The sequence below is a fragment of the Rattus norvegicus genome, chromosome 6, assembly GCF_021556685.1.
Source record: "Rattus norvegicus strain SHRSP/BbbUtx chromosome 6, alternate assembly SHRSP_T2T, whole genome shotgun sequence".
Taxonomy (NCBI): Eukaryota; Metazoa; Chordata; class Mammalia; order Rodentia; family Muridae; genus Rattus; species Rattus norvegicus.
The window spans coordinates 116,805,823-116,831,097 of NC_141539.1; the positions used below are offsets into that span (position 1 = coordinate 116,805,823).

The 25,275-nt window shown below is 42.6% G+C and overlaps 1 protein-coding gene across 3 annotated transcripts in view; it reads right to left on the bottom strand.

Moving 5' to 3' along the window:
• Sel1l (SEL1L adaptor subunit of SYVN1 ubiquitin ligase) overlaps positions 1-25,275 on the bottom strand; it is a 44,308-nt gene that overhangs the window by 8,327 nt on the left and 10,706 nt on the right. The window contains 15 exon segments of one of the 3 annotated variants that reach the window (NM_177933.5): positions 111-185; positions 472-637; positions 1,508-1,656; positions 1,959-2,046; positions 2,908-2,970; positions 3,851-3,928; positions 5,650-5,718; positions 9,183-9,239; positions 10,550-10,704; positions 11,315-11,396; positions 12,457-12,516; positions 12,603-12,656; positions 16,494-16,656; positions 17,389-17,494; positions 18,937-19,104. In NM_177933.5, the coding sequence (NP_808794.2) occupies positions 111-185; positions 472-637; positions 1,508-1,656; positions 1,959-2,046; positions 2,908-2,970; positions 3,851-3,928; positions 5,650-5,718; positions 9,183-9,239; positions 10,550-10,704; positions 11,315-11,396; positions 12,457-12,516; positions 12,603-12,656; positions 16,494-16,656; positions 17,389-17,494; positions 18,937-19,104 (1,533 nt within the window). 3 annotated transcript variants of the gene reach the window in all.

Consider the following 25,275-nt stretch of genomic DNA (forward strand, 5'->3'; position numbering starts at 1 on the left):
AGACCGATCACAGGGTAAGGAGCAGTGTCTGATGACGTCCACGAGAGACAAAAACCAGCACAGTGAGGATCCTGGGAAAGACTCTTTCTGACAATTAGCCAGTCACTCACCTTGGGAGGCGGCCCTATTCCAATGCAGCAAAGCTCTGGGGTAAGTTTCATTCTCACCTACAATGGTTGCTTCTCCTACAGGGGAGACATGAAACAGAAGCCAAGTGTTTTCAGTTGTAAGTTAGGGTGGCGCACAGCAAATACTAATGAAGGCGGTCTGGGAAGTAAACAGGTGGTAGGAGGTGCCAGGTTCAGAGGAGCCGTGGGTCGGACCACACTACCTCCTGCAGCAGGTTTTCGCCTGCCGAGGTTGACACTAGTCTAGGGAGATGGGGCGGAAGGGCAGTTGCTATTCACTTCGTTTTGAAAATCTACTGCTCAGTGTGGTTTAAAGCTTCGACAGGACGACCGTGGAGCTTACTCTGGTCGAGGATGAAGGCTGCGTTGCTCTGCGCCACCTCGTAGCCCTGCTCCGCCAGCAGGAGGTACTGGACCACAGCGGCGTTGTAGTCGTCGTCTTTATAGCTGTTGTAGGCGGTCATCAGCCTCTCTGACCAGCGACCACGCTCACACACGTTCTTAAACAACTGTGCAAAGAGGAGAACTACATGTGTGTGCTAGAAAACAACTACATGTGTGTGTGTGCTAGAAAACAACTACATGTGTGTGTGTGCTAGAAAACAACTACATGTGTGTGTGTGCTAGAAAACAACTACATGTGTGTGTGTGCTAGAAAACAACTACATGTGTGTGTGTGCTAGAAAACAACTACATGTGTGTGTGTGCTAGAAAACAACTACATGTGTGTGTGTGCTAGAAAACAACTACATGTGTGTGTGTGCTAGAAAACAACTACATGTGTGTGTGTGCTAGAAAACAACTACATGTGTGTGTGTGTGCTAGAAAACAACTACATGTGTGTGCTAGAAAACAACTACATGTGTGTGCTAGAAAACAGCTTTGCATCTTGGCTATGGTGATTATTAAGTTTGCTCCATGAGCTGCTGGCTGCTGGCTTTCCTTACCCTTCAGAAGCAACCACACAGTAGAAACAACAACAACCTACGCCTGTCCACTGTGCCAGGGCTGTTCTAGTGACATCTGTGCATTACAGGTATCAGCACATTCTCCTACCTGGGGTGCTGCTCATGAGGTGAATTCTATTAAAAATCCCAGCTGACAAGGGAGGACTTATCAGTGTCCCTCAGTGACAGGCATGAGAGCTAAGGGGAAGCAGGCCCAGTTAGGAGATGCTGGCCTTGCCCTTTTCATGTGTCCGTCAATGTACTTTTTGATCCTATGCATCATCTACTCTGACCCTTGCAAACATTGCTTCTTACAGGAACAGTGAGTGGAGTCAGCTTGTACCATGGAAGGAGTCAGGTCAGGAGAACTGGAGAGCAAAGGGCCGGCCTGGCCAGCAGTAAACCCATCCCTACAGATAGAACAGCCCTCACCTCCACTGCAGTGTGGCAGGATCTCATCACCCCTGTGCCGCTGGCGTGCATCTGTGCTAGGTTATAGAAAGCCAAGATATGGCCTCCCTGAGAAGCTAAATTAAAATACTTCAAGGCCTGTTTATAATCTCTCTTGACTCCAATGCCATCTGCAAGCAAAACAAAACAGACAAATGAAAGGTGAGCAGTCTTAAACAGGATTTAGTTAAGCACAGAGAAACTAGAAGGGGAATGAAACTAGTGGAAGTCAGAGTTCTTACCCAGCAAAACATGTCAACCTCACCAATGCAGAGTAATATAGATGGCGATGAGAAGCGAGATGCATAAGTATTGAATTGGTAGAGTATGAATTCCCCAGAATCGACCCCTCCCCGCCTGGTTTTTATCTTGGCGCCATCTAGTGGAAGCCGGTCGAACCTGTTCATCTGTGACCCACTCTGATGATACCTACTGTAGTACATAGAGCCAAGCTGCAGCTGCCCGTCCACCCAGCCTTGCTCAGCAGCTTTCTGGAAATACTTGAGTGCCAGGTCATAATTCTGTAGAAGGAGATTCCAAACGGTAAGAAAACACCAAGACTGATACACATGAGCACAGAGACATTCTCTGTATAACAAAGTATACATATTCTAAAAATAAAAAACCCAAATAAGAGCTGAAAACTAAAATGCAAATAAGAGTTTTATGAAACAATTTGCTTTCAGAAAGCACAAACGCACATAGAACATGAGAGCACGAGTTAAGACAACTTGTTTTACTATCCACCTTCAAACCTTAATTTATCTAATATTAAGTAATACTATTTTCTCCTTATTTGTTCCCGTCCTGTGTACATTACAAGATGCTATGTTTTTCAATCCCAAAGGTCTGTGTCATTGTAGAAAAAAACTAAAATACATTACTCTGATTTTGGTATCCTAATTTCCAGGAGTCAGGTATCACTGTCTTCTGTGTTAGAAAATAACTACAGATAAGATTTTAAGACTCAGTCCTTAGTTTCAGACATAACAATGTATGCTGCTTGGAATAACATCACGATTCAGTGGCATCTACCCTGAGTCAGCAAGTGCCTGCAGACACAATCTCAGCATTTAGGAGGTTACCTGTGACCTGGCTATGAGGCGGAAACCTGACAGCTAAGAACTAAGGCTGCTTGTTAAGGCTCATTCTTTGGAGGCACTGGGCTTTCAGCGAAGGACTGGGGAGAAGAGAAGCAGAAGCTAGAAGGAGCGAAGGGCAGGAGTTGGCCTAAGGAGACAGTTAGGTGAGGTGTGAGGAACAAGTCAACTCAAGAGACTGAGGGATGGACTCGGGCTTGCTGCAATGGCTTGGTTCCACCAGGCTGGATGTGGAGTTAGTCAAGGACTACCTCCCACCAGCATGCCACACCACACACTTACAACTTGAACTCCTCTTCCATAGAGGTAGGCCATTCCAAGTCCGCTCTGTCCCACCGGGTTGCCCTGTAAACCAGAGAAATGAGACAAAGTGATAAGCCGTAATTAAAACAGGGGGAGGATAAATGACTGCAAAAGAAATAATCTGAAAGATATTGAAATATATCTTAATTAGTTTCCAAATAAGACAACCTTTTTCTTTCTAGTCATGTTAAACATGAGTTTTAGACACCAGTGGGCTGTCAGTAATTTGTTTTCAAAGATTAAACATTAACTGCCTTTAAGATCAATTCTTGTGACTTGACTTATGACCACCGGTACCATGAATTTATGACACAAATGTGACCAACATTATTTCACCAAAATTAAAAGCCAGTCCCATGGGGGGTGATTAAGCTTTGGTGATTTCCTGCCTATGGAAGGAGGAAGACAATGCTGTTGGGGTCAGTTAGCAGTCACATGTTAACAGGAACAATGCTACCTGGAGCATTAATGCAGTCACAAAGTATTTCCAGATGCAGGACAGAAAATTCTAGAATTCCCTCAAACTCAGAGGGATAGATGACATCTTAAAGAGATGGGTCATGGCATTTCTCAGGAAAACATTCAAGTAACATTCTGATGCACAGTGATCTATCGTTGGAAAGAGGTTGGTAAATGCTCAGGAAGCATACAGGGTTTTAAGTATCCTATATGCGTTTTTTTTTTCTGGGCCAAAGAAAGTTCAAGTTGTGTATCATGGTTACCAATGGAACTAGATCATGGATGCTTTTAAACTCTATACTACAGCTGAGGTAGGTTATGTAACTCCCAATTTCACGGCTAAGAACTAGTACTCTCCTGATTAGGAAACACTAAGCTAACATTTACCAGTTGGTTATGATTAATCCTTCCACACGTACATCTATTGAACACTAGTAACAGCATGCAGGTCGGAAAGTCTTACCATGTCAGCAGCTTTCTTGAAGTAGTGAAGTGCCGTCTCGTTACTCTGAGGCACGATGTCACTTCCCTCAGAATACATCTGGAAAACAGCCCCCGATTCCATGTGGAGTTGTCTGTCTCCGGTCTCCACACAACATTTCCCTTCTCACCTCATTTTCATTGTTATTAGCTTTCCTGACATTACCCCACAGAGTTTACGATTCTTCATAGGAAAGTGTAAAATTGAAAGCAAATTTTATTGGTAAATATATACATATTTTTAAGTATTTGGTATTCTATTAAATATATGATTTAGGTATAGATTTGAATATATAAAGCAAGTTACTGGCTGCTCAAGAAATCCTAAAACATTTTTGAAAATTACATTTGCTTATGTATATGTGCTTATGGGTAGCTATGCAGGTAACATGGTACATGTGTGGAGGTCAGAGGACCACCTGCTCCTCTCCATCAACAGTCTGGGTCCTAGGGATTGTCTTTAACCCAGGGCAGTGAGGTAGCTAATAATTTGGTTGAGACCAGATGACTGATCCCATCAGTACAGGCAGACTTTCAAGAGTCACAAAGTCTACTTTGCCATTTCCTCTACCAAGCTGCTCCAGAACAGGGTAAATGGTGCATCTGGGGTTAACAGATAGTTGGGGAGATGGCTCTTGGTAAAATACCAGATGTAAGCATGTAGACCTAAGCTAGAGCCAAGTCTAAAGAAGCTGGACATGATGGCATGCACTCGCAGTCTCAGCCTGGGAGGCAGAGACAGACAGGCAGATTCCAGAGGACTGCTGGACAGCTAACCTGGTTACTTGTTAAGTTACAGGCCAATGAGAGACCCTGTCTCAAAAATAAGGTGGATGACACCCAAGGCTGTTTTCTGATCTTTCTCTCTCTAGGCACACACATGTGCATGCATACCTACATACACATAGGACCTGTGTGCAAATACACAAGACAACAAGTAACTAAAGTTATTTAACAAGGTATACGTGATACTGACTTATAGGGCCAGTAAGGCCTAAGAAGAAAGGAAAACACGTGGCCAGCAGCGCTTTACACATAATATACTAAGGAAACAGCACTAAAGTTGCTTTTACACATAGGATTAATTAGTAATTTAAGAAAATTTAAGTATAAATGTTGGGAATAAATAAACCATAAATAACCATAAAACACAAATAAAAGAGATAAAAGACCCCAGTCATGATGCTCACTACCACAGGCTCCATGCTATAAATATGGAATGTTCCAGCTCCCAGTTAGCTGGCTGAGATTATGTGGTGAGTATGGATGAGATTTTCCTATATGTAAAATCCTTGGAATCCCCCTGAATTTCCCTCCGTTATGATTTGGTTATACATGAACAACTGTCAGTTTGCACTGTATTACTGCTAAATTAATGAAAATGGAATTCTTCCCTGACACAGAATCTCTTCGTTAGTTTTTAGATGTAAATGTTTCCTTGCTCCACAAAAAGACTATACTTAGCGGTGCTCACAGATGTCATACTTAAGGCAATGAAAAGATCTGCAGACAAATCCTAAAAACTCTCTCACTCCACCATGAAAAGAAACACAACTGTGATTCTGAGTTAAACCCTGTGTGTTATACAGTTCGATCCTGACCACTGTGTACCGTAGATACAACATTAGGAGGTCACACAGTGAATACATTTAGGAGCAAATGCTACACTATGTCTAAGTTGTCTAAGCAATTCACATAGCATTTACCTTAAGACAGGACATAATACCCTTGAGCTGGAAATTTTATTTTGCTGTTATATAAATAGCTGTAGGTATACAGTACCTTTCCCAGGAAGGCCATAGCATGTGAATTGCCAGCATTTGCTGCTAAGTTGAAGTAGTCAAACGCTCTCTGTGAAAGAATTATAAGAATAATTATTTTTTAACAGAATTCATTTCAACAAAAACACTTATTTCAGGAGTATCAAGAAACTTTTTTTTTTGCTATAGTAAATCAACTTAAAAAATAAGAATATTCATCAGGATTTCAAATAAAATTGTGTATATCTCGAAGTTTTATAACCACAAATAAATGGTGTTCCCTAAACTTCACAGATATGATGTCTTATTTACAGCTGATGTGAAGAGGCTTCAGGCAGCCTACTTCACTAGTTTACTTTACTATTGGTCCTCATGAGAAAGGAAAGAAACTAAGAGGCAGTCACAAGACATGGTATATTCTGAAATACAGCTTCCTTTCGTATAGTGAGAGAAAAATGTGGGGCTGTACTGGAGTCCATGACAGCACTGTTGGAAGACACTCACCACCACCCTCTCGGCTCAAGGCCGCCGTGGCTCACTTCTGTTATGGATCTTATCCCACTGCCCATCCCTTGTTGCTCCTCATGATTTACCATTTTTTCTTCAGTTTCAGCTTCTTTTCCATGGGACCACTACAGGATTCTCCTTTCTGCAAGCGTGACTGGCTTCCACCAACTACTTCAGAGAGGAAGCTGCAGACAGCCTCCTCATCACTAGTGCAAGCCTCTCTTCTCACTCTACCTCTCTAGTATCTGACCCGCCCACCTCACGCCCCTGGAAAGACTCCTTACTCGGCTCCACACGCCACTCTTTCCTTAGCCTTTTCTGTACCCGCCCTCTGGAAGCCACCCTTGCTAAGTCTCATTCTATCTTCTGCCTCTTTACGGTCACGTTCTTCAGGGCTCTCCTGACGCCCGCATTCTCACTTTATACGGTCTGAGCAGGCTCACTGTGCTCACAGATCATCTACTCAATGGCAGTGTCTACATTACATGTCTGAGCTCTGAACTAGCCTAGTTATGGAACTCGCAAAGTACCCGACGAATCCCGACTAACTGCCTGCACATGGTTCTAGTCCATATTACATCTTCTCTCATATGAACCTGTCAAATATTCTCCACTTTGATTTCCCTGATTGTACTTTGGGATTCTACTAACTCATTTTCCCCATGGTATTAGCAAAAGCCAATGTTTTCAAATCTGTGCTCGAAGAGTCCCTTGAAGTGCAGAGGTTAAGCTGACACAAGCAAGCACTGACTGTCTAGAATTACTATGTTCTATGATGTCAGCACTACGGGAATACCAGTCACACTCCTCTCTGCCCTGGGGCCTGTGCGTGTTCTGTTCCTTTTGCCTTGGAATAGCTCTACCTCCAGGGTCAATATGCCACCCTCTTCTCCCTAAAGAAGTCTTTCCTGTCAGCTTCCTTCCCTTACTTATCATATCCCTTGATTCTGCTTTTAATCAGCAACCACAACTTGACATGCTTGCTATTTGATGATGTAAGTTATTTAAAAGGTAACTAATATGCCACTGAACTTGAGACTCCAGTAAGGACAATGACCAGAGCTGTATGCTGAAACCTGGCAGTGAGCAGCACATAGCAACCACAATGTTTGTTGGAGTCACAAAGCCGCGTGCTGGGAAACCCTAGTCTTTCACTGCACAGTCACTTTACAGGTTTCCATAGCGCATGGTACGAGAACATTCCCAGATCTTGCATGCATGAGCTCTGGGGCAAAGCCTCGCAGAATCCTGCTCTCTCGTTATTTTTGTTCAGTAGCATCATCTAGCATACATTTTGGTGACCAAGAGACAACAGCAGCTGTCAAAAGTTGCCCAAATAAAGAAAACCCATAGGTGTTTGGCATAACTCATAAGTGTAGTTTTGTGACAATTTAGTCCTTAAAATTGAGAGGGTACAGTATATGAAATAACGTTACTTGGTATAGTTAATTAGTATGATAGCAAAATAAGAATTTTATGATTTGACGACTCTTTGAGAACTCAGGCCGTACTGGGTTCTGCTGGGGTCTGGGTAAAGTGTAAACAAAGCACACAGGGCTATGCTCTCTTCAACTTAGGCTCTAGCCAGGAAACAATTTCAGTTACATAACAAATTAACCTACCTTGGACAAGAATCACAAAGAGCACATATTCTCAGGCATCCTTTGTCATATGAGACCTTTCTCTGGAGTGGGGATGGGGCTGATGGGGAGACATTATATGTTGGTGTTGAGTTCTGGAGGCTGGGTAGGAATTACCACATAAGCTAAGTAGCTGTGCTGATGATCACCACCAGGGACTTTTTAAAAGGGGACATTGCTTGAAGTCATGAGAAAGAGGCTCTCAGTAGGCTGAAAAACCTTAGAAACTTCTGTGTGCTCATGCCTTAGACAGTAAAGGGCTGGAGAGGTCCAGACACTGGGATTGGGTCTTGGGGGTCAAGTTAGAGGGCAAATCTTTAAGCTACTGGAACCCACAGAGCACTGAGAGTTTTAGGTGAACCACAGTTCACCTCTGTTTACAGAGACACATTGATACCTAGAACCTGCAGGTGGCAGATAATTCAGACAAGTGACAGTTGACAATATTGGAGAGAAGGAAAGAGATGAGTCATATTTAGGACGGAAAGCAGACACAACTTGGTGAGCAGCTATAGATTAGATGGGAATAGTTGTACGCTCCTGATAGCATTTCCTCAGCCCTAGTAAGAATCCTTTAAAAGGTGCTCTTTTTATGGCTTCCATTTTGCTTTTTGAAAAAAATTAATTTTTAATTATGAGTATTTGTGTGTCTGAGTGTGAGTATGTATACCTGAGTGTAGGTAACTGCAGGGCCCTAAACAGTGTCAGATCCTCTGGAACTGGTGTAGTAGCTCTAAACTGTTCACATGGGTGCTGAGAACAGAACTCAGGATGCCAGTAAGAGCAGCGAGTACTTCTAACTGCTAAGCCATCTGTCCAGATCCAAAAGGTATCGAAAGACCCACTGTTATATTTAAAAGAACAAAAAAGTCAAGATGTGTTTGTGTATGTTCGTGTGTGTGTGTGTGTGTGTGTGTGTGTGTGTGTTTGGGACAGTAATAAACCTAGGGCTGCAGAGATGGTTTGGCAGTTAAGAGCACATGCTCCATTCTTCCACAGGACCTGAGTACAGTTCCCAGCACCCACATCTGGTGGCTCACAACCACCTGTAACTCAAGCTCCAAGCTGTCTGACATCCTTTTCTGGCCTGTGTACTGGTACCTGCTCATATATGGCATACAGAAACAGGCACACACACACACACACACAGAGGCACAGGCACAGGCACAGGCACAGGCACAGGCACAGGCACAGGCACAGGCACAGGCACAGACACACACACTAAAAGTAAATGAAAAGGGCCTTTCTGGCCCTTTTGAGGTCTATTCATGTGTTTATCAGCCATCAGGTAGGTCATGAGAGTTCCCTTGTGACAGTTGTTAATGAGCCTGAGTAGCTCAGAACACACACCATGTGTAGCACCATGTTTTGCTACAATGTGAAGAAAGCCCTATAACAGGGTAAATACCTGGTGATTCTGTTCTACTCCACGCCCTCCATGCAGATGCAGCTGTCCCAGACCAACCTGAAAAGCAATAAGAATGATGCAAACGTGAAAGTGAGCATCTGGCATGCAGCTAAAGTCAGACCAATAGCTGGCTGCAGGAAGGCTCTGAGCGTTAGCCAGAAGACTAGAAATCCAGTCTTTCATCCTGCGTGTTAATTCTGTTTCAATTATCTTAAAACTGCCAAGAGCTAAGAAGGCACGCTTTAGAATCAATAGCATTCTTTTGCGGATGTATACAGAGTTTGTGAGTGTATGTATGTTCACGTGTGTGTAAGGACACATGTGTGCAGGTGCAAATGCATGCAGGTGGAAGGCCGACGTTGCTGTCAGAGTTCCCCCTCAGCTGCTTTCCATCTTATTAATGGAGGCAGGCTCTCTTAACTCACCAGAGATCCCCAGTAAGGCTGCCCTAGGCAGCCAGCTTGCTCTAGGGACCTTCTGAGTGCTAGCACTACAGGCAGGAGCCACACTCAACTTATGTGGATTCTGGGCACACAAACTCTGGTCCTCAAACTTGTGCAGCAAGTGCCTTACGTACTGGCTCATCGGCCTGCTTCCCTAAATGGCTTTAGACAAACGGTGCTGGCTTCAGTGAACATGCTCTAAGGGAAATAGTAAAGGATGCCCTTAGGCTAACAGACACAGTCATCTGAGAAGCTTAGAAAGAAGAAATGAAAACAAAAGGAAAGACCAATCTGTGAATGAGTTTAAACTAGTAATTTCTGTATAAGAGATTCTCAAAACCATGTAGAGTTAAAGCATGCTAAGCATATTGTAAAATCTCTGTGTCATATGGGGAACAGTAACATGTTACACACTAGACTTGGCAGGCAGACTGAGTGGCAATCTCTAGGGAACACAAGGAAGGCCTGACTTGTTCATGGACAGAGGCAAGGTAACAGCGGCAGGCATCATACACAAGGTCAAGGAAGCAGAGGAAAGGGAATGTAGAAAAGGAAGGTAATTAGACAGCAGATACAAGAGAACACTTAAAGCAAAAATACACCCCTGAAAACTAGACAAGGCAGTTGCATTCTAACTTCCATGAGTAACAGTAGATCCTACTGTAGATTCATTACAGTTTTAATTAAGACTTCCTTCTGTGAGCCTTAAAACCATTCTTGTAACTGTTACTTATTTCTATAGATCCCAATAGCTGCGATTTTAATGGAAAAAGGTGCTGAGAGTGTAGGATACTCTTTTTCTAAAGGAAACAAAGCTGATAATTACTCAGAGCAAAGACAATCTTACTTACAGATGTGGGTGCTTGCCCTCCCTTCCTGGATTAAGTAGACAGTGCAGTAAGAAATTCCCCGAAGCACACACACCTGTGCTTGGACATCACCCTTCTCAGCTAGGAACTGGTAATACTGAATCAAATCTTCTTCCAGCATCCCACTGTTCATCCCTGGGTTTTCCACTTCATCAGGCAGCCGTATTCTCTGGACTACAGAGCCTCCAGTTAGGGAGATATCACTAGCGACTGATGGAGAAGGACAAATAGACGAAGTCAGAGGAGCAGGCCCACAACTGTAGCAAGCAGACGTCGACAGACATGGGATGAATGGTACTAATTCTGTAGTAGTCAACAGGCAGCAGCATAATAATACATTAACAAATTATACTCCCACTGTGAAACACTTAAGAATAAAATGTAAATGGTTCTTTTTTTTTTTTTTTGGTTCTTTTTTTTTTTTTTCGGAGCTGGGGACTGAACCCAGGGCCTTGCGCTTCCTAGGCAAGCGCTCTACCACTGAGCTAAATCCCCAGCCCCAAGATTTATTTATTTTATGTATTTTTGTACACTGCTGATGTCTTCAGACACACCAGAAGAGGGCCTCAGCTCTCATTACAGATGGTTGTGAGCCACCATGTGGTTGCTGGGAATTGAACTCAGGTCCTCTGGAAGAACAGCCAGTGTTCTTAACCGCTGAGCCATCATCTCCATGTAAATGTTTCTTGATAGTTAAAAGATAAGCGCACTCAAAAGAGTCATTTTCAGTATTTAAATTACTACAACCAAAACATATATATTTAAAATTAATTGCATTTTTTCCCCTACAGGATGAAAGAGAAAAAAATAAAACAGGTACCATGATTGGCAACAAGACGATAATGGGTCAGTGCCGACTCGCAACTCTGGAGGACTCCGATGCCAGCCCAGTAGCGGTAACCCTGTAAGACACCTTGGAGTGAGACTACAGCACCAGCACAGGTTTCTATAGAGCCAATCACACTCAGAATCTGCTTCTGCAGTCCTTTGACCCACTCACTCCAACAAGAAGTCCATAGCTAAGCGCGAGAAAAGAACACTCCTAGAGCAACCAAACAAGTGCCATGAGCTTCCCGAAAAGGCACGTACATAGTTTTCACTCAGAACCAGACTTAACCTTAGTGAGAATGAGGTGCGTGTACCGATATAAAACCATAAACTGGCAAACCAAGGAAACGTGCCCAGGACGCAGGTACAATTACTCTAGTAACAAATGACACAAGAGTAATGCGGGAGGGACGACTGATTATCAGGAACATGAAGCAGGAGGGAGCTGTGGGAACCAGTTGTGCTCCTGGGTACCACTCAGTTATTTTGCTGGATTTCTATCTTCCCTGTGTATCAGCTCCCAGCATTCTACTCTTTAGGCTATCTCTGTCTACCTGCAGTATCTGATCTGATCCTGACAATCACTCGATAATTATGTTTGAAATGATCTTTGATTTACGCATCTGGCTGGACTAGCCTTGTCTGTGCTGTCAGTAACCAAGTGTGGAGATCCCTTCCTGTGCTGGATGGGTTTCCTACTTTTAGTTTCATGTCACTCAGTCCAACCGTGACATTCCTGTCAACAAGGGACTTATATTCATTTAAAACATAGCATCCATCACGCACCATGTCATGTGACCTACCCTAACTGAATTCACAAGAAAGTTAGGCCACTTAGCCCCAAAAGATTTTGGTGGAAAGGTCTGTATCACTAAGCAACATAAGAGGTCAATGCTATCAGTTTATACACAGATATTTGCAAGTGTCCATTATAGGACAGTTTTTTGTATAGTAGGAAATCAATTTAAATACAAAGATGATCCAATTAAAAATAATTTGAATAAACAATTCTAATTTACATAACTATTAACAAGAATCTGGTGGATGTTCAACTGAGCAAGGCTAGGAAGCTTACAACTACTGACGACATACATTTTACCATTTAATGAAAGTAGTCTTTAAGCTCACACTTACCAAAACCATATGCGCTATCAGGTTGCCTCCAAGAGCTCCAAAAGTGTAATACACAAGAGCCTGTGAAAATCAGATACATAAATGAGCACAGGCCAGTGCTTATTCAATTCCAAATTTAATGTGCAGTAAGACTTCAATAACATTACCTTCGCCTGACTTGAATTAACACCAAGTCCAGAAGCGTAGAGAAAGCCAAGACCCTGGGTAAAAGGAGGAAAAGTCAGTATTCTAACTTTGGTGAAGACACATACAGTCTTAGACACTGAGAAGAGTCAAAGATCTTTAACTATGAAGATTTGAGGACAACTATGCAGGATGGTTCAGTGAAAGAGCTGGAACAATACATTCAGCCCTCTATAAACCACGCAGTTAAGTGCAACTTTAACCAACTTGAGTTCAGTTGGAAGGTTAGCAGGAAGTTAAGAAGGTATTAACTAGAAAACAAAGTCAACCACACTTAAATGTGGTTTGGACTTCATTTGCTTTAGCCATTATGAAGATAAAACACCTTTTATGACATTATATCAACATATTTCTTCCTCTGCAGGGAGGAATGAATAGGACAAAAGTATCCCAGGACATCAGTGTCCAAGCAATCTCAGGAATGAAGAAACACCAGGTGGTTAGGTGGCAGCCATATCCACTAGAAACCGTGAGTCATGAAGTCACCCGGCTAAGCCTGACACAGCTCCAGCGAAGCTGAGCCAATCGAGGCACACGCTGCCCTTCTGTCTCTAACTTCTGGGTTTTGGTCTCTCCATGTTGCTAGGGACTTTCTGCATTGATTCATTTTATGTCTTTTCCTGGGAAAATTATGTCTAAGTCTTTTTTTGGGTATAATCCTAAAATTAACTTTATCTGGCTCTATCTGGAGGTTTTCTTTATGCCCTGGAGACTATGAAGCACAGAGAAGCACACAGCTAGATGAGGCCATTACTCCAGGAATTGTCTTGTGGTTTCTGCCCCTGAGCAGGCTCTAACAGTATAATTGGTGCAGGGTAAACAGACAATAGCAAACTCTGACTGGCCAGGAGAATGGTTACAGATTCAAGCCTCCATCTACAATACCCTTAGAGCTCTCTGAAAGTGTAGTTTAAAGATAGGGATGGTACAAGGTACATCCTGGGGGAATAACAACGCAGTAAGATAAGGTTGACTAAAATAAGTTCTTCCTACTTTATAGTGTAGAAGATGAAATGTACAGTAAAAGAAGTGAGGTATTAGTATTTGCTAGTCATAAAAAGACCTGTTCATATTTTTCTGTTTGTCTGGGGTGCTTTCAAACTGCAAACACTGCCAACCTAAAAGCAGGCTGTCATATAATGAATGAGTTTCCCTTGGAGGAGACATTTTTTAGGTTGTCTAAACTGGAGTTACAGGGTTGGTAATAAAACCTGTCCTGCCTGTATTTTCTAATTGTGAGTAGACTTGTAATGTGGGACGTGTAATGAAAAATTGAACACACAATCTGTATTCCTTGGATAATCATTAGTCTGCCTTTGTTCTTGAAACATGTATAACTGGTTGCTAGTCAGTCAGTCATATTACCCAAGTGATAAGGGCAGAGTGACAGAGAAGAGGAGTGTCATTAGTCTATTTCAGCCTTCCTTGCAGTTAGGTAAGACTATGATCCTAGATATGGTTGCAAAGAAGGCCAGCTGTTGCCCAGGAGTCACCATTTACAAGGAAGCAACACAAGGCTCAACCTCATTGGCAGAGCAAGAAGTATCTGACTTGGGGATCTGACTGCTGCATCAGCTATACCTAATTACCACAGAGAGAGTGCTTGGTGGGCTCTGAATGGAACAACACTGCCTTAAAGACATCAATGCCCTGAGGATAATATATGTGTACATAGGTTTACTTAAGTTGGTTTAATTAAGAAGGGAAAATATTTCAGAAACAAGAAAAACAGTTAAGATAGCATCTGTTAAAACGATTAAAAATGAGACTAAAAATGAGAAGAAAGGACAGTGGATTTAATAAGTATTCCCAGAAAATAATGGGTATGATCCTGCTAGTAAAACACCTCGAGAGGATTGTCTCACAAATTCATTCCATTATGGTTAGGGGGAAACAGGCATTTTTCTAGGTGGCAGAAAAACTTTAGAGGAAAATGTATCTTATAAAAAAATTTCATAAATTAGCATGTATTCCAACAATTTATTCTTAAGTATAACTCATATTTTGATTAAGCCTGAATTATCAGAGGCAGTTTAAATAAACACAATGTATAATAAACACAACCTAGAAGTGTATGTATGGACGTATGTACAGATGTATGCTATGTATATGGGTGCTTTGCCTGAATCTGTGAGTAAAATACTCTTGCAGGCCAGGAGAGGATGCTGGATCCAGTGGAAGAGGAATTACGGCTGTGAGCCACCCAGTGGTTGCTGGGAATTGAATCATCTGGACCAGCAGCCAGTGCTCTTAACAGCTGTGCCATTTCTTCCTTCTCCAATCAGATGGCCTCTTAAACCTAGGCATCAACCTCTGTATTCTCTGTATTACTAACTGGATGTTGTGCAATGTGGTATTGCAATTCACTTATAATGAATAGCTAAAAATAGTTACTTAGGTTTGCCAGCCTTTAGCTGTGGTATTTGGCTTACAGGAAATACAGGTAATAGAAAAACTAACTAATGGATACTATGACGAGGACAATTGCAGGCCGGACATTCTGTAGAAAAAAACCGCATCTACTTCTAACATAGAAACAAATCAAGCACCTAACCAACCAATCAGACAAAGGCTGGGTTAGAAATAACAGCAATGTAATGCTGTGATGGGCACTTGGCTGGACAAAGATTGGGATAAGCTCAATGCTGTAAGAATATATTATGGATATATAGACTGGAGAGATGGTGTGTGTGTGTGTGTGTGTGTGTGTGTGTGTGTGTGTGTGTGTGTTTGTGTGTGTAGGGCACTACTAAGAGATTGGATCAGTGCCTTGCATATGCTAGGCAAAAGTTCTTTTTCTTGACTATATCCCCAGTCCCAAAACATTTTATTAATTTATTTATTTCTTAAAGATGTCAATATTGGCTGGAGAGATGGATGGCTTAGCTGTTAAGTGTGCTTGCTGCTCTATCACAAGGATCAGAGTTCAGATCCCAGTACCAATGTCAGGATGCTCACCAACACCTGTAATCCCAGATCCCAGGGATCTGATACTGTTTCCTGGCCTCTCAGCACACCCATAACACATACACACACACACACACACACACACACACACACACAGACACACACACAGACACACACACAGACACACACACACTCATATACTAACAGACACTAATACACATTAAAATATTAAGGTTAAGCTTAGGGGAAATACTATGCTGAATAATTTCAGATAAATTGCTGCTGTAGAATTGTTCTTCATATTTCACTCTCTATAGATTTAATACTAAAAAACTACAAAAGAAATTGTGGTACAATGTAGCTATAAAGCTATTTCCATGATCATAAACCTTCTTAGATGAAGGGAAACAAGTATCCAAGAAATTAAGTAAAACAGTCTGTTGTCGCTCAGTCCCCTCTAGTTATTGAAAGAAGTCGGGGCTTGGAGAACAAACTGCTCTTAGAATCAACAAGCTCTGCGTACTGCAGAGAGCCTGGAGAGAGGGCTCCGCAGTTAAGAGATGTGCTGCTCTTCCAGAGGACCCAGTTCAGTTCTCAGCACTCATGCTACTTGCCTCCTGCACTCACATGCACACAGACACATAGATGTTCACACTTTATTAAAAAAATTACAAAGGGGCAGGTGCTGGGGAGATGGCTCTATAGTTAAGACACTGTGTGATTCCCACACCCACATGGTGGCTCACGACCATCTATAACTCTAGTTCCAGGGGACAGGACACCCCCTTCTGATCTCCCTGAGTACCAGGCACACAAGTGGTGCAGACACACATGCAGGCAAAACATTCATGCACATAAACAAGGCCCCAACCCCAACCAACCCCAAACCAAAACTCAACAACAACAAAGTGCCATGTACAGAGGTTCTCCACTGAAGCCACACTTACAGTTTGTCCTTTGGGAGACCCTTCCTCAGTCAGTTTCTCAAACATCTCTTTAGCTGCCTGGATATTCTGTGTGAGGTAATCACCAAACAAGAGAGCATAGGACACTCTCTCCAGGGCTTTGGTGTGATTCATGCCTGCTGCCTTCTGAAGGTACCGATATGCTCTTTAAACAGAAGCAATCAAACAGAGAGTCAGTAGTGTTTTTAGAACAGCCATTAAAATATTTTTCATTACTAAATGAAGCATAATTTTCTTATCGTATAATAATAAATGTCCATTTATTATTCCTATTCTCTCACGTTATTTATGTTTGTAGAAACATGCTGGATAGTTTGATTTGGCTAAGGGGCCAGTTTCTCTTATGTCTAATATTTTAAAATGAACTAATTATACTAACAATGAATAAGAAATCTAAGGAGCAAGTTAACAAATTTACAGTAGAAAATTATAATCATGTAAGATAAGTATTCCAATAACTCAAAATTTTCTAATTCTACACATAGACTAACAAAACCAGCAGAAATCAGAGAGACATAAAATATTAGAATTCTTTTGGAGTGTTACATTCTAGGTAAAAATTTCAAAGCAAAACCCCAAATCAACATACTTGGTGACAATTGTTTTTGTATTTTATGTTATTTTTGAATCTGAATAGTGTATTTACTCTTAGGTCTTAGAGCTGACTACAAGTTCAATATACTATTGTGATTTTTCTCATTGGTCAGTAAGTATAATCTTTTCATCCTACTGAGTTAAAGTGTGCCAGACACACTTGGAGGTGTCTTACACCAGCACTAGGACATCTGTGTATCCGGCAGCACAGTCTCAGGAGCAAGCTCAGCGGCTGCCTCACACAGGCTGTGTCAGACGGGCCTGTGCCGGGGGCTGAACCTACTCTCTCTTTTGGTTCTTCCTGGTGCTGCCGTTCAGGATCTTCATCCCGCTCTGATAGATGGCTTCTGCTTCCTGCATCTGTCGCCTTTTGGCAGCATCTTCTTCGGCTGACAATGAAATGACACATGCACTGAATGAACCTCAGTTTTCTGTACCAAGCTCACCCACTGTGTGACCCAGGAATACACACAGAGAAGGATCGGTCATACTTCCAAATGGCTCTAAAACAGCTGACTTGTGTCCTGTACTGACAAAAGACTTCTAAAAAGCACAAAGTCCACCAAGTCACTTTCTTGTAGAGAAAGCAAGATCAGGCTACTTTTGAGGATATTTTTGTGTTAGTAATGGTGACTTTTCAAAATACAGTTCAACTAAGATTTCAAATTAAATGCTAAATTCAGCTAAAATAGTAACAAAAAGCAATTAGAGAAGAATAAACATAAAACTACCATATTCAAAGGTCACATGTTGTACATTTAGAAAAGTATTTTATTATATAATTAAAATCTTAAAACCTGACTTTTATTAAACACAGATCTCGTTCAGTGTGCAATGTTCAAGTATATTAATTTTCTCTCTCTGTCTCTCTCTGTCTCTCTCTTTTTTTTTTTTTTTTGAAATAGGGTTTCATGTAGCCCAGCCTGGCTTCAAATTCCCTATGTAACCAAGGATGCCACTGAACTTTTGTGCCTGTGTTCAGAGTATATGATTAAGGCGTGTGCCACCACACACAGTGTATGCCGTTCTGGGGACCAGTCCCAGGGTTTTGTGCATGATAGACAAGCATTCTAGCCATCAAGCTGTAGCTCAGGTCCAGCTCATTCCCTTTTCATACTCATTAACGTAGCACTGAAAGCCTGTACAACTGCTGTGAAGTTTTAAAGAGCTATTTTGTTACTTTAGTGCAAGATTTTAAACAATACAGAACTCATCATAAGACAGTAGAATCAGTATTTATTTACGTATAGAAGTGATACTTCTTTATGTAATAAAGAAAAACCTGACACATTAAACTGTCATGCTAGCCTATCTGGAGATGGCCTACATTTGATGCAGCCTTCTAGAGATGCTGTGATGTTAGAAATGGTATCTGGTATTAATTACACTGCTATGTCCCCTAACCACGGCTTTCCAGCAGAGGGCAGCATTTACACACAGGTGGTTAAGTATACTACATATGTCAAATGTTACACACGCATAGCTTATTTCACTCTAAGTGTTTAAATTAGGGTAGCTTTTGGTTTTCTTTTAATTACTATTAACCTTCACCATCATAGTCAGCTTCCATTACTGACAAAATGTTTTTGTATTACTTAGTTCAAGAGCTTGCCTCAAGGGTTTATAGAACTACCTGGGAATCAATGAGACATGAGTGAGAAGGCTGAGTGACAGCCTGAAGTAAATGCATCACACGCTCACAGTCCTCAAGCCCTTCTTTAAGGCCTGTCAATAACACTGGTTTATACAGAAGAGGACAGCTAGAAAATGCCTTCCAAATACTGCCCTAGACTAAAGTACCAGGGCGTGTCCCCACTTGAACAATACGCACTTTCGCAGAAGCCCCACTTCTCATCTGTCTTGTAGTCATAGGTTGTGGCACACCACAGTCTGCCATCTTCCCTCCCGTCTGATGTGCACTCATCATATTCCTTATCCAGGAAAAGGAAAGGGAAGTGGCAGGGCTCCCCGTGCGCCGTACCTTCAATGGCAGTCAAAACTGGAAAAAAGCACAAAAGTCTAAATATGAACACCTCTGCAATTTACAGACTCAACAGTGTTGAACTTCAGCTATCAAACTCTGAAAGCAAAGATCGCACTGCACTATTTGTAATGGGAACTGGAGGAGAGAGCTGTAATTGACTGGAGACGACCTGAGGTCAAGTCCACTCAATGAGCCTGGCTAACTACTCACGAGCATCCAGCTTAGACTTTGAGTTCTTCAGATAAAGCAGCACTGGTGTTCAAAGTCTACTGTGGAACAGTGTAAAGGCTGTCATGAGTTGGAGACTAGCCTGGGCTACAGTCTCAGGAAGCAAAGCAAAGTGAAGCAAAACAAGTGCACACGAAGGGTTCCCCAAATCTTGTCTAAGGGGTGAACAAACACTAAGGCAGATATAAGGCAACCATCTCTGTTCTTTTCTTCTGAATTAAGTACATCAATTTCAATTATCTCCTGGGATAATGCTTCCCCAGGCAAAATTAATCATTTACAGATTCCTCTGCGAAGCACATTTTACTAGGGTACTTATCATATGTACTTAGGGTTTAATTACCCCCCTCCCCAACAGGTAGCTCTGGCTAGACTATGTAATACAGCCCCTGGCATGTCAGATAATAAGTTCAAGAGCTGACAGCTGCTATTATTGCTAAAACCCTTTCCCTCCTTTTTTTCCAGTTTAATAAAGGCTACATCCTAAGACACTAATTGTAAAATTACTTTCACTATGCAGAGAGACAAAATGTTTCAAAGGTTGCATCAGGTAGATGCCCTTATCTCATAGCTGAAAGGGATCTAAGTGTACCTCCTGTAGGAGCTGCTGCTCTTGCTGCACAGACAATGGCTCCAAGTGTGCCCGGGGCTGTGTGAGGAAAGGGCAGTCACACAAGTACAGCCACCATGTTTGATCTGCATGTACTTAACCAGATTTTTTCTTTCCTATGGTTCTAACCAAGTGGTTCTCAACCTGTGGTTGTGACCCCTTTGGGGATCAAATGATTCTTTCACAGAGGTAGCATATCAGATATTTATATTATGATTCATAATGGTAGCAAAATTAGTTAGGAAGTAGCAACAAAAATAATGTTATGGTTGGGGGTCACCACAACATGAGGAACTGTATTAAGGGTCACAGCATTAGGAAGGTTAGGAACCACTGCTCTAACCTATTTACCAAATTCTCTTTTCTATGAATAATGAATAATAAAAGTCAATACCTTGATTCTAGAATAAAGGAATTCTATGATTGAGGAGACCTGGATACTCCAGTTCTAATGTCAGGTTGTCCTGGGTTAATCTTAGTTCTTCCCCTACATAGTCCTTTATCACTCACTCTGTGTGACATAACATCCTTGCAACTGTTAGATTAAAACCTTTGGCATGCATAAACTTAGGAGACCATTAGCCTCTACCAACTCAAAGGCTACAAATGTCATCAGATAGCATCTGAACCTATAACATATTTCCTCATTTTAACTCTTCTAACTTGACATCCCCATCGTTGCATTTGGTTAAAAACAACCCATAGACTTGCAGTTGTCTTTTTTTCTGTGACTGTAAAACTTCATGTAACTGCTTACACACTGGGACAAGCAATGCTTCCAGGTCCTGGTCCCTCAGACCTGGCTCAGAATCAACCTTCTTACTCTCTTGGAGGGAGAGCAATATTTTGAGTGAACAGCAATGAAGATCTTTCCACCAAAGTTGGGGCCCGCTGGAAGCTATTGCCTATGACTTCACAATCCTCCACTAGATGAAGGATTCTTCCCTTGCACACCCAGAGCAACAAAGAAGCACAAACAGCTGGTATCACCCAGCAACTTGCTTTCTCTGAACCTGTTTGTGCCAGTGAAAGATCAGGTGTTGGTTAGTGTACTGAGTTAGTATTCTTTGTATTTTTTACTTTACTGTTAGGAACATATATTTTTATATGACACAATAAAAACAACTGGACAGTATGCAGATGTGAAGAAAATAATCAATCATCTTTGCCTATTGCTTCAAACTCCTTTTCTCCAGAGCTAAGGAGGCTTTATAGAAATTTTGAGCTTTTCCTTTTCATTTGCAAACAGGAAAAAAAGGTGCCCGCGCCCCAATACATGTGACTCACTTGTTTGTTTAATGTGGTTTATGCTCAACACCTACTTTCCTCTGGGAAGTCTAAAGTTTTGGTGCATGCTAGGCTAGTTCCCAGTCAAAACATCAGGTACTAGGTCTCTCGTGAGCTACCCTGTGGACAGCATCTCACATGTCATCCCAAAGTGCTCTGTTATGGAAGCTATAAAGTGTCAAGTGAATCCTGTACGGAAATGAGGCTTTGAAAATTTAGCCAAAAAGTGTTTTTCAGCTCCAACTCTCCACAGCAAGTACTGTATGCAGTACGGATGACTAATTCCCTCAGACCCTGTATGCAGTAGAGATGACTAGTTCCCTCAGACCCTGTATGCAGTAGAGATGACTAGTTCCCTCAGACCCTGTATGCAGTAGAGATGACTAGTTCCCTCAGACCCTGTATGCAGTAGAGATGACTAGTTCCCTCAGACCCTGTATGCAGTAGAGATGACTAGTTCCCTCAGACCCTGTATGCAGTAGAGATGACTAGTTCCCTCAGACCCTGTATGCAGTAGAGATGACTAGTTCCCTCAGACCCTATATGCAGTACGGATGCCTAGTTCCCTCAGACCCTGTATGCAGTAGAGATGACTAGTTCCCTCAGACCCTGTATGCAGTACGGATGCCTAGTTCCCTCAGACCCTGTATGCAGTAGAGATGACTAGTTCCCTCAGACCCTGTATGCAGTAGAGATGACTAGTTCTCTCAGACCCTGTATGCAGTAGAGATGACTAGTTCCCTCAGACCCTGTATGCAGTACAGATGACAGTTCCCTCAAACCCCGCCCAGCTCCAGGAGCTAAGCCTTATCTTCCAGTTCAAATAACTGAGACACATTGACTAAATCTACATATGTACACTGGCTGCATTTTTTCCTGCCTTTTCTGTAACTTGTAACATTGTTTAGATGTTGAGAGTGAGAATTTCCTCTCAGTTTTGGCCTAAACAATAAATAAATTAAAAACTTTGCTTATACATGATGTCTGCCTGTGTGTGATGTGCATCAGTACAGTGCCTATTGAGGCTAGAAGAAAGCTGGAGTTACAGGCAGTTATAAGCTGCCTGACAAAGGTGCTGCGGTTGCCTGTAAGCGTTGCGACTCCTAGGAGAGGGAGGACCTTAGGAGCTTCAGTCCTGCTTCCCCTATTTACCATAGGTATCTTTCCCTTCACTGATTTTGCTCTGGATCGTTCTGTTGTATAGTCATGGCCAAGCGCCGTGATTCCTTCTAGCAAATCACCAAGCCTGGGATGGTCTTGGGTACCCTGATGCCTTGCAAGTGGGATTTCCTAGAATGACTAGGACTCACTGTTCCCACTGCTAAGGAAGAGGAGAGAAAGGGGCAAGGCATGATAAGCTTGGTGCACAGGTGGGTTACAGAGCCACAAGAGGTTCTGTGTGCATGAGAAAGTTACCGCCGGGGGGAACTGAAAATTAAGGGGTTTAACTCTAGGAGATGGGCTTGGATCCCTAGCTGCTCTTGGTCTTACTGTCTATGGAATGGGAAATGATAGTAGTTCAGTTGATACAGATAGTTTTGGCTTTTATCTAGATGTCCTCTCATGAAGCCTTAACACTCTCCAGATGAGACCAAAGATGTTAACCTTTCTTTACCCTTTCTTTACTCTTTTCTCTAAAAGTGTGTGTGTGTGTGTGTGTGTGTGTGTGTGTGTGTGTGTGTGTGTGTGTATGTATGTATGTATGGGGGGGTATGATTAATGATTAAATCAGGTTCCAGAGCTGAAGAAAAATGGCCAATAAAGCAGAGGACAAAAGGGGTACAGGCAGTCTTCAGCCTGGCTGCCATCATGGCTGCAGCGGCCTTCCCTGCTCTACTCATGAAGCTGGGTCATCTCTGGCTGCTCTGAGGCAACACAGCAAACGCTGAATTTAGGACTTGGGATTTGAACAAACAGCAGTGAGGGGTAAAAGTGGAAAGGGGGTTTTAAGTGATCTGTACTGTGTGGTTAGTGCATCTTGGCTATGTGGTAAAAATCCACACAGAATACTAAGTACACTGATTTTGTGAGCGGTAGCACCCGGGTCAAGGGAACCCAAAGGAAGACTGTGTTACTGAGACATGGCTCCCTTGGCTTCTCTAAGCATAGGCACTGGAAACACAATAAATCTCAATAGCTGATCTTTTCTATTTCGGAAGATGTGGACTGGTCTGCTTAAGAGGAATCAAGAAGAAAAGGAGGTGGTCTATAGACAGAGGTATTCTTTTAGAGTTTAAAAAACAGGTTTTAGTTGCTAATTTACTCTTGTGAAAGCTGAAGTCTGACTCACTGCTTCCTTCCCTTCCTTCTCTTCTCTTTTTCCTTTCCCTTCCCTTCCCTTTCCTCTCCCTCCCTCCCTTGTTTGGTGATAGGATCTCACTACATCACCTTGGCTGGCCTGGAACTCACTATGTAGACCAGTCCTGCCTCTGCCTCCAGAGTGCTGGGATTAAAAGCATGTCACCAGAGCCAGCCAAAGTCTGATTTCTTAAAGGCAGATGATTTTCCAACTAGAACGTATTTTGAGTAGGTCAGTTAAGACTAAAGACTGAATAGACAAAAAGGACTTAGGAAAGCCTGGCTTATCCAACTCCCTGGCACTGAGGCAACCTTGCTTCTCTTATTGCTCATATCTGGCCTTCTTACAGCCCTGAGTTTACAGACCTTCATTGCCTGGACTTGACTCTGAGCCAAAAGCCAACACTGCCAGGATAGGCTTTCAGTCCCAGGGGGAACTGTGCCTCTTCTGAAGCAGGAATGAGCTCCATGAACAGCGCGAGGCTCCCAGAGCCTCACACATTTAGGACACTGCTTAGGGCCCCTGCAGCTGTGAAAGGCCATAATTTTGGATGTTAGCTGGCCTAAATAGCCACATCCATATGCCCCCAGGGATGGGCTCATTCTGTGTGGGGACCCCCTGAGATCAGGCTGCTGACTGGCTGTCCACGTCTCACACAGCCAGCACGGTGACACTGGCAAGTCTGGTGACGACACAGTGAGAGACCATGATCCTCTGCTCACTCTGGGCAGGCAACCTGAGTCCTGCTGGGCGGTGCTCACGCACTGCTGCTGGCCTTATGCTTCTTTCCCCATCAGCTGCAGTGCACAGCAACAGACTGATGGCCTGCCTGGTTTCCTTCACCCACTTCCTGTTCTGCACGGCTCAGGGAAGTCTGAGCCATCACAACCTCCCCTCGGACTGACTGGTACGTGAGGAATGAGCAGAGTGAAAGTGTAAGAGAGCACATGAATTCATCTTCAAACCACTTGAAAAGTCAGGGTTTTGTTGTGTCCAGTTTCTGTGTATAAATAAAGTTACACAAAAATGTTTTTCTGTGACACTGTGCTGCACCTCTTCCATATAACCCCTCTAGACAAATGATAGAGATCAAACTAGGGAATGGCTGAAAATGTCTATTTATGATTTCTGGATAGAATTATTGGTTTTTCAAACAACTGAGTATAACAAGCTGAAACTCGTGCATGGAGAAGGCAGGAGAGAGCACAGGGCATTCCTGACATTTGGAAACTGGGTCTAGAACCTTCCTGCATCCTAAAGACAGCTAGCCAGGGAGGACGGACTAGACAGCAGAGGACCCAAGCTTTCAGTTCCTACACTTTAGTCCTGCCGATGCTTCAGACTCATGGGGAGATGGACCGAGTTATGGACAGCACAAGGACATGAAACCTACTAGCAAGTCCTCTGAAACCAAGGACCTGACTAGGAAGGCTTAGACAAGCCACCCATGGTGGAAGGGCACATATACCACTTAACCAACAACTGTCAGCTCGTGGTTTCCAGGGTTGTCATGTGTGCCGTGGGGGATGGAACTTCTCATAACCCTACTTTAGCTCTGGAAGGCCGTTAGGTCTACTTCAACCTACTAGACCCAGTAATGCTACATGTCAATTGATGCTTTGAGCCAGGTAAATAAGAAAGAAATGTTAAAATAGAAACTTAAGGAGGAAACCACCTGGTTTTCTAATAGATCTACTACAACTAATAGGATTTGATGTAATTCACTAAGAACAGACCTCCTGGAGGACAAAGCAGCAGACTG